This window comes from Eublepharis macularius, chromosome 12 (assembly GCF_028583425.1).
Source record: "Eublepharis macularius isolate TG4126 chromosome 12, MPM_Emac_v1.0, whole genome shotgun sequence".
NCBI classification, from domain to species: domain Eukaryota; kingdom Metazoa; phylum Chordata; class Lepidosauria; order Squamata; family Eublepharidae; genus Eublepharis; species Eublepharis macularius.
This window is the reverse complement of record NC_072801.1, coordinates 73,485,929-73,496,423: the sequence shown is the minus strand read 5'-3', so window position 1 is coordinate 73,496,423 and position 10,495 is coordinate 73,485,929. Positions and strand designations below refer to the sequence as shown.

The 10,495-nt window shown below is 39.4% G+C and overlaps 1 protein-coding gene across 1 annotated transcript; it reads left to right on the top strand.

Annotated features, from left to right (window-relative positions):
* The first annotated feature begins 9,180 nt into the window (after positions 1–9,180).
* LOC129339885 (olfactory receptor 6X1-like) lies at positions 9,181–10,260 on the top strand. The gene has a single exon (XM_054994459.1). The coding sequence runs from the start codon at positions 9,181–9,183 to the stop codon at positions 10,258–10,260; it is 1,080 nt and encodes a 359-aa protein (XP_054850434.1).
* Positions 10,261–10,495: the final 235 nt, after the last annotated feature.

The following is a 10,495-nucleotide window of genomic DNA, read 5'->3' as shown; positions in this document are numbered from 1 at the left end:
TTATTGAAGAGGAAAAACACACACACACAGAGGAGTAATTAATAAAATGGTTACACACATACAGAGTCCTAGGAAGCTAGCCAGAAGTTGTGATAGAGTGAGGGAGGGGAAAGTATATCTACCTATCCTGAAGAGTAGTCCAGTCCATGGGAGAAGAGTAGTCCAGTCCATGGGAGTAGCTTCAAACATCTAGCGTCCTTGGCCAAGAGAGCGAGAGGCTTAACCTCAGGGGAGCAGCACTTCGACTCCAGTAAGAGTGCATAATTTGTATGGGGCAAGGGCACTACTCTTTTAGGATAAAACTTGCCCTGAGGAGCAACAAAGACTCCAACAGTTAGTTGCTGGGAATAACAAAGGTTTGATTACCTTGATTGCTAGCTGCCGAGATGTGTAAAAGGTCTCCTGGACCTGCACAAAATGGGCAGTCTGTTAATGGAGTCCACCAGAACTAAGTTGATGAATTTAGTTGTGAAATGTACCTTTCCCAGGAATGAATTATAACAGCTTATGAATGCTAATTGATTTTCTCCTCAATCATGGGCAGAAGATCTCATCACAGAAAGAGGGGAATGGAATGTGTTAAGTGAGATGACTCTGCGAAACCTTTGTTGCTCTGGATTCTTTTCAAAGTTGGGAAAACTGTAAACTAATCACTGCTGGTCACTCTGCATTTACATGTGGCATTCCATTCATGCCTGGGTCTCCCGGGCTGTACTCAGCAACTGCTAGCTGGAATTCCCCTGTTTGTAAGCCAAACTGCATTTTAATCCAGGGGCCTTGTGGTATTATGTCACAGGTAGCTATATTAAATAGCTATTAAAGATGGCGGAATCTGGGCCGACTGCTTACAGATTCTCATGAGGATAAAATGGAGGAGAGGAGAATGATGTAAGCTGTTTTGGGTCCCCATCGTGGTGAAAGGTGGGGTGCACATTAAGTAAATAAATTACAAATCTGGCTAAAGAGGGTGGGGAGATAAAAGGTAGGTTGGTTTGTGGGTGAGAAAGAGAAAAGGAAGAAGGGAAAGGGAATATGGGATGTTCCAGGAAGAGGAAAAGAGGAAATAGTTTGAGGAAGGAAATACAGAGGAGAGTGAGGTGTCCCCCTCCAAAACGTTCTTGCAGGTTCCTCACTTCATAACTGGGCCCAGCCCAGCAGCTGCTGTATAGTTTCCCAGACAGAGGCTGCCTAGGGGTAGGAAGGAGGGAAAGATAAAGGAGGAAGATAAATGTTGTCTGGCTTGTGCGTGGGAAGGGAAGAAGGAAGAAGGAAAAGGAAGGAGGCTGTGGGGTTTGCCAGGGAATTGAAAGTATAAACATTGGGGAGACGGTAAAATGAGATGCACACCGCAAGTCCTTTTGGATCCCCAACTATCCCTTTTGGTTTCAATCTGAACTCTATTGAGGAGTTTGAACTCTATCAAATTTCAAAACCAAGTAACAAACGATATATTGTTGAAGGCTTTCACAGCTGGAGAACCATGGTTGTCGCGGATTTTCTGGTCTGTATCACCATGGTCTTGGCATTGTAGTTCCTGACGTTTCACCAGCAGCTGTGACTGGCATCTTCAGAGGTATAGCACCGAAAGACAGAGATCTCTCAGTGTCAAACTCTTTGACACTGAAAGATCTCTGTCTTTCGGTGTTACACCTCTGAAGATGCCAGTCACAGCCGCTGGTGAAACATCAGGAACTACAATGCCAAGACCATGGCGATACAGCCCGGAAAATCCACAACAACCAAGTAACAAACTGGTTTTAGGCATTTCCATATAGACAGTCCATCCCACTATTTTCTTTTTATTTGCAGTGTTAAATCTGTAACTTCTAAATAACTCTTGATAATTGGACTTCCGGTTTGGGATTCATGGAGGTCTAACGCAGCTCCATTTGTGGAGCTGACCGGATTGCCGTTTTAACCGGCCGGAGGGGTGAAAATAACCCGCGGCCGACTGCTCTCAGGCGGGGAGCAGGCAAAGAACGCTCAAGACCCTAGGGTGAGCTAGATCTCGGACGAGGGGGGGCTCTACACAAGGAGTCTCCCCCCCGATCCTTGAGGTCCCACCTTGCGACGGGTCGGCTATAATCTCTGCGGCAATTTTGGGGCCAATTCGGCTGGCATAAGACCTACATACCCAAGCTTCGATCGGGGAGGGAAGTCGAGAGGAGAATTTAAGATCGAAACAGCGATTACAACCCGAGAAAGTTGAAGAGAAGGTAAAGATCGCTATCTCTTGAAACGGGACAGATTGACAAAAACAGAGAGGAAAGAAAGTAGATTTTTAAACTGCAACAGACTAGTGAAAAGGAGGTGAAGACTCGGCAGGAGTTGTATTTTAAAAGAGACTAAGTTTAAAGAAGTTATTACAAAAATCGGACTATTGTTTTGAATACCTGTGGTTTTGGAGCTGTGGGAAAAAGACACCATCGCGAGACCTGCTGTGGGAAGACGGGAGACAGGAAGTGCGTAACAACAATAGAGTGGCTGGAGGGAAGCGGCCCTTGCCAAAGGACAGGAAGTGGGGAATCGCCATCTTTGAAAGTGGAAGGGTCGTGGCTTCAGCGGAAGAGGAAGTAGGCCATCTTGGATTACAACAACATAGAGAAACCATAGAGAAAAGACGCCCGACATTTTGGATATAAAAAATTAATTTTGGCAAAGATTGGGACATTTAAAAAAAAGGAAAACGTTTAATTATACGCCACGGAGCTGAGGAAGAGAGCAGATTCGTGGGAGCGAGCTAAAGCAAGCCCCACGATGTCGAAAAAAGAGTGGCAATCGGCAATAGAAAATTTGGACAAAAAACTTATAGACATGATGAAAGAACTTAAGGACACGAAATTGGAGCTTATTAAAGAGGTCAAGGAAGTTACACAGACAGTAAAGTCGGAGCTGTCAGAAGTGAAAAAAGGCGTGGAAACGATTAGCAGTGAATTACAAGGAACGCAGCAGAGAGTTAAAACAGTAGAAGACGCGATGGAGAATTTAATAGACACGCAACAAACAGAGATGAGGCTGGTGAAGGGGAGGATGTCAGTTGCAGAAACTAAACACATGGAGAAGCAGCTTCGTTTTCGTGGTCTGCCAGAAGTGGAAGGGAAGTCAGCGCAAGAACAGATGACTGAGGTGTTGGCTGATTACCTGGGGAAGGAGGAGGAGGAGATTGTGGCTATCCTAGATGTGGCGTATCGTGTGAACTCGAGAATTGCAACCCAGAGGAAACTACCAAGGGATGTGATTGTGCAGTTTACAACTAGAAATATGAAAGAGAGGATTGTGACAAAACAATTTCAAGATCCATTGGAGATTGATGGCAAGACGATTATTATAATGAAGGAACTGCCCAGATCAGTGTTATTGGACAGGAAAAAATATAGAGTGCTAATTCAGACTTTGAAGGACATGAATATCAGATACAGATGGGAGTTACCGGAAGGAGTGTCCTTTGAGTTTGGAGGGGCAAAAAAACGCATCAGATCTGAGCGGGAGATGGAGAGATTTATCAAGGACAATGAAAAAGACTTACCAACAAAACCATGAATATGGAGTGTAAAGTATTATCTTGGAATGTAAATGGACTAAACTCACCGAATAAGAGAAAAAATATTTTTCATTGGCTATTAAAACAAAAATGTGATATTGTTTGTCTGCAGGAGACCCATATTAGAAAACAGGATGTAAAATATTTAAAATCTGGAAAATTGGGCAAAGAATTTGTAGCGGCTTCCAACAAGAAAAAAAGAGGAGTGGTGTTGTATATAAAAGAGGAGCTGCAGCCAAAACTTGTTATGAGAGATGTGGAAGCTAGATTTGTAGTAGTGGAATGTAATTGGAATTTAAAGAGAGTGTTGGTAGTCGGACTTTATGCACCTAACGGTGCAAAGGAAAGCTTCTTTAAGGACTTAAGGAAGCACCTAGACGATCTTGTATATGACCAGATAATTCTTGCTGGAGATTTCAATGGAGTGACAGATTTGGAACTAGACAAAAAGACTACAAAAGCACAAAAGAAAAGAGGACTATTGCCAAAGCTTTTTTTTGAGTTGATTCAACAAGAGACTCTCGAAGACGTATGGAGGAGAGAATATCCTAAAACCAGACAGTTTACTTTTTATTCTGCAAGGCATCTTACATTATCAAGAATTGATATGATCTGGGCCTCAAAGGACTTAGCGTTATGGACTAAGGAGGTAGAAATAATGCCGATGGTAGGCTCAGATCACAACCCAATTATGTGGAAATTTGGAAAAAGGAGAAAAAGGAAAGCCTGGAGAATAAATGAGGACTTGTTACAGGAAAGTGAGAATATGGAAACATTGAGAAGAGAGACTAAGTTTTTTATACAATACAACGTGAATAAAGAAGTACCAACCAGTAAAGTTTGGGACGCGTACAAGGCGGTTGTAAGGGGCATACTAATGGACTTAAATGGCAGAGCAAGGAAAAAGAAAGAGGAGAAGAGACAAGAGATTGAGGAGAAAATAAAGGCCAAAGAAGCACAGTTAAAAAAGAGACCAGGGAAAAAGAAAATACATCAGGAAATCAAAATTCTTCAAGAACAGTTAACAGCAATGAGTAATAAAGAATTGGAGTGGAACCTTAAAAGACTGAATCAAAAAGCTTTTGAGGGTGCTAATAAACCTGGGAAATATTTGGCATGGCAATTGAAGAAGAAAAGGGAAAAGAAAATAATAAATAAAATCTGTGAAGAAAATAAAACGTACCTGGAGCAGACTACCATTAGTAGAGCCTTTTATAAATTCTATGCGAAGCTGTATAATAAAAAAGAAGTAACCAAAGAATCAATAGCATCATATTTGGAGAAAACTAAACTTCCAGAGATTTCGGAAGCTTGGAGAAATAAGTTGAACAGTGAAGTAACTGATGAAGAAATAAGTAAGGCAATACAATCCGCAAATCTAGGAAAGGCGCCAGGGCCAGATGGACTTACGGCTAAATTTTATAAGACAATGGCCAACGAACTGGCACCATTCCTAAAAGAGGTGATGAACGGAGTTTTCAGGGATCAAAGAATTCCAGACACTTGGAGCGAAGCGAATATATCATTGATCCCAAAAGAGGGCCAAGATCTGACTAACGTGAAAAATTACAGGCCTATATCATTACTTAACAATGATTACAAAATTTTTGCGAAGATATTGGCGGAGAGACTGAAGGGGTGGCTCTCGGAAGTCATAGAGGAAGAACAAGCAGGCTTTTTGCCGGACAGACAAATAAGAGACAATTTAAGGACAGTGATCAATGCTATTGAATACTATGACAAGCGTTGTGATAAAGAGGTTGGTTTCTTCTTTGTAGACGCTGAAAAAGCGTTTGACAATTTAAACTGGGACTTTTTGTTTGCCACTATGGAAAAGCTACAATTGGGAGAAAGATTCATCAGAGCAATTAAAGAAATTTATAGAGACCAGACTGCAGCAATTGTAGTGAATGATGAATTGACCAAGAAATTGACGATTAGTAAAGGAACAAGACAAGGTTGCCCGTTATCTCCATTGTTGTTCATTTTAGTATTGGAGATTCTGATGATACAAATACGACAAGATGAGGAAATACGAGGAATAAAAATAAAGGACTATTCATACAAGGTTAGAGCATTTGCAGATGACATAATGTTAATTGTAGAAGATCCATTGGAGAACATGCCAAAAGTGATAGATAAGATCAAGGAGTTTGGTGATTTGGCAGGTTTCTTCATTAACAAAAAGAAGTCAAAGATACTATGTAAAAACATGACTAAGCAGAAACAACAATTGTTAATGGAAACAACGGACTGTGAAGTAAATAGTAAAGTGAAATATTTGGGAGTTGAGCTGACTGCAAAAAATATAGATTTGTTCAAGAATAATTATGAAAAATTATGGACTCAGATAGAGAGAGACTTGATCAAGTGGAATAGACTGAATTTGTCATGGTTGGGCAGGATTGCAGCAGTTAAGATGAACGTGTTACCAAGAGTAATGTTTTTGTTACAGACAATACCAATCATCAGAGACTCTAAACAATTTGAAAAATGGCAGAGGAAAATATCAGATTTTGTTTGGGCAGGCAAGAAGCCTCGAGTGAAAGTAAAAGTTCTACAAGATGCAAAGGAGAGAGGCGGAATGCAACTGCCCAATCTGAGACTTTACCATGATGCAATCTGCCTAGTTTGGCTAAAAGACTGGATGACATTAAAGAATAAGAAACTATTAGCCCTAGAGGGATATAAAAAAATTTTTGGATGGCACGCATACCTATGGCATGACAAAGTAAAGGTCAACTCGATGTTCCTGCATCATTTTGTAAGGAGAAGTCTATATACAATCTGGAAGAAGTACAGAACTTACCTACAAGAAGGAACCCCCTTGTGGGTGGTTCCATATGAGGTGATAGATCCGAGAGCTGTGGATAATGAACAACAATGTTTAACGTACAAAGAAATAACTAAGATTGAAGTATCTAAACTTAGAATAAAGACGCAAGAGGAACTATCACCTAACTATGATTGGTTTCAGTATAGACAGATTAGAGACTTATACAACTCGGACTTTGCAAAAGGGGGCATACGAACAGAGAACTCGGAACTAGAGCAGACCCTTCTTAAAGAAGACAAGAAAAGAATATCCAAGGTATATCAAGTACTGTTGAAATGGTATACTGAGGATGAGATAGTTAAAACACAGATGGTGAAATGGGCTATAAACTTTAATAAAGAAATAACAATGGAGGCATGGGAATACTTGTGGAAAACTACAATGAAGACAACGACATGTATTAATATTAAAGAGAACATTTTCAAAATGATCTATCGTTGGTACATGACACCAAAGAAGATTGCGCTAGGAAACTTGAACACTTCTAATAAATGCTGGAAATGTAGAAAGCATGAGGGCTCCCTCTATCATATGTGGTGGTCGTGTGAGGTAGCTAGGCAGTTCTGGGGGGAAATAATAAGAGAAATGAGTGAAATTTTACAGTTTCAAATAAATAAGAACCCAGAACTCCTGCTGCTAAACTTGGGAATGGAGGGAATCCCAGCCCACCATAGGACGTTGATATTTTATATGACTGCAGCAGCTAGACTTTTGTATGCGCAGAAATGGAAAGTACAAGAAGTGCCAACTATTGAAGATTGGATCTACAAATTGCTGTACATGGCTGAAATGGACAAGATGACAAGAAAACTGAGAGATCTGGACTCAGGGCAGTTTAACACAGACTGGGAGAAGCTGAAACAATATCTGGAGAAGAAATGGGAGGTGGGAGGAAAACTGTGGCAGTTTGAGAACTACTGAAGTATAATAAAAGTATAAAAGAGAGGGGTGACTTTACCGGGGGAGGAAGAGAAATGTGAATTTATAAGCAGTTAGATTAATTGATCGAGATATATATAGATATGTAAAGATTAAGTGATAGAATATTGATAGAGAATAATTAATGATAAGGTTTAAACATGAGGATTGAGTAACTAACAATATTTTCTTTCTTTGATAAGATTTATATGCACCAAACTGAATGCATAGAAGAGTTAAATTGATTGATTATGTGATAAGTTAGATAGAATTACCATAAAAAGATGAAATGAGTAATATATAGAGAATAAATCAAATTGTTTGATTTAAATGTGGGAAATTTTTATGGTTTACGATGTATAGGTTTATGATATATAGAAATATTCAAAACTGGAAAATGATATATAGAAATATTCAAAACTGGAAAATGGGATAAATTGGTTATCTAAAGACGTACGGTTTGTATAATAAGTAAAGGAGTTAAAGATGTACTGCTTAATATAATGGAGAATGTATATTTGTTTTAGACAGATGAATTTTATAGAAGTAAGGGAAAAGGGACAGAGGGTGGGAAAGCTGTTGGAAGTCAACAAAAGGGGGGGAAAGGGAGGGGGTTAGAAACGAAAAATTAGGGGAAAATTGAATGTAATGTAAAAATAATAATGCTCTAACCCAATAAAAAATTTTTCAAAAAAAAAAAAATAAATAACTCTTGATAATTGACCTGGGAGAACCTTACCTTCTTCAAAGTTATTCCCATGAGAAATATTATATTATTGAAGATCTTTTGCAAAGTTAAATCTTTAACTCTAAAAAACTCTTGTTAATTGAGTTGAGAGAACTTTATCTTCTTCAAAGTTATTCCCATAAGAATTTTTACATTATTGAAGATGCATTATTAACAGGGGGCTCCTGGGCAAACAGCTTCATGTAAATGAAATTTGTCATAAGGAATACTTCAGGTAAATCGGATGCTTAAATGATCAAAGGGGAGGAGTTTCAGAATATTCTCAAATTCCTGTATCTCTAAAGAAAATTGGATGTGAGGGTGATCTGGCTGCGAAATCTGTCACCCCATTGATCACTAGGGTTGATTCAGCTGATCTGACTGGCTAGGCGGGTGTCCCCTTCCTCCCTCACCACTCCATGTGTGTCCCTCCTGAAGCTGTGCGCTCGGTGGAAGAGGACAACCATCCCAGAGAGGAGTGTACTGTTCTTCGGTCAAGGGTATTCTAAAGAAAATTCTGCCTTCCTGTCTTTCTGTGCTAAGGATATTGAAGGATAAAAGGACCATTTTTGAATCTATTAACTTGTAACTAAATCATTGGTCACTATCCATTATTTCTTCAGCTAATGCAGAAAGCAGAGGAAGTGCAAGATGTAGAATAGCACATCTTGTAAGGATAAGTCTACCACACCTGTAGGTCTAGTCAAGTATACAGAATCTTTGTGTGGAAAAACAATCCTTTGGATAAAAGCCTGGTTAGAGAATCATGGAGTGTGATTTCCTACTATTGGATTAAGTGAGTAATTATCCTATGAATGACGAGTACTTTTATTGATATACAATTTCTAAGCCCAATGATGACAGAAGATTTCCAAAAGGATTTTTTTTCTTCTTTGATGACTATTTAAGTGAAAAATTATTCTAGAGTATGTGTATGCCCAGGGTCACCCAATGAGTTTCAAGGAGAATACAGCATTTGAAAGTGGATCTCCCAATTTTGAGTTTTACACTCTGGCTGCTGCGCTACACTGTACCTGATGACCTAAATAATTTCAATTCTTCAAGTTTTAATTTCACATGAAGGTAGAAAGTTTGGCTTGTCTAGATTCTGAGCCATTTCAGAGGGTTAGTTGATATTTTGCAACCACTAGGTTGATAATGAATACATCAACTGTAACTGAATTTATCCTGGTAGGGATTCCTTTTCTCTATGATCTGCACAAAATGTTCTTTGTCATGGGTTTATTCATGTACATCATAGCCATCCTGGGGAATGGATTCATCCTTGTCATTGTAGCTATCGAGCCAAAGCTTCAGACTCCCATGTACATCTTCCTGAGCAACCTGGCTTTTCTGGAGATCTGCTACACCACAACGGTGGTGCCTAAGCTTCTACAAACACTTATAAAAACACGGACCACCATTTGTTTCTGTTGCTGTATGGCCCAGAACTTCTTCTACTTCTCATTGGGAGGTACAGAGCTTTTAATCCTTACTGTGATGTCTTTTGACCGCTATTTGGCCATATGCAAACCATTCCAATACCCAATGATTATGACCAAAAATGTTTGCATTCAATTGGCCTTGTCTACTTGGTATTCATCATTTGTACTCATGTTTTTTCAATGCCTTCTTGTATGGAGGATGCCTTTTTGTGCTTCCAATGTTGTTGATCATTTCTTCTGTGATGCTGCTCCCATGTTTAGCCTTGCATGTACTGATACGTACCTCAATGAGCTTCTGGGATTGCTCAGTGCTGTCTTACTTGGTATTTTGACTTTGATATTGACCATAGTGTCATATGTCTATATCATCTCCACCATAATGTGCATTCCGTCAGCCAAGGGACGCAAGAAGGCCTTCTCCACCTGTACATCACACCTGATTGTGGTGTCTATATTGTATGGAGCACTGATGGCCATGTATGTGAGGCCCAATCTGCATTCCTCATCCCGCTTAACCAGGGTATTAGCAGTGCTGAACACAGCCCTCACTCCAATGCTGAACCCTTTCATTTATACAATAAGGAATACAGAAGTGAAGGAAGCTGTCAGGAATGCAATCCAAAAGAAGTTGCTAAATGAAGATTTAACGTGTTCAAAAAAGTCAGTAAATAATTTGAGAGATGTGAGAACTACAAGGTCAGGACACGTGAAGACGCAACTAAGTACTATTACCGATAAACAGCATAGTAAGTGGAACCAAGTGGAACATACAGCATCTTACTTGAAGACATAAGATTCTCGTGAAGGCTATTTTGCATCTTCATTATTAAATTATGACCTTTTTCAGTGCTTCTCATTTTTATATATAAAAGTAACTCAAAATAGAGTGTATCAACTATTTTTCTCAAATTAAGAACATCTTATAATTGCCTTGTTGAGTTTCTTGTAATGTGAAATTAGTAGTATTTAGAATAGTTTTGCATCAACACATTCAGTGTTGGTGGATAGCTGTGGAGATGCTTTTGACA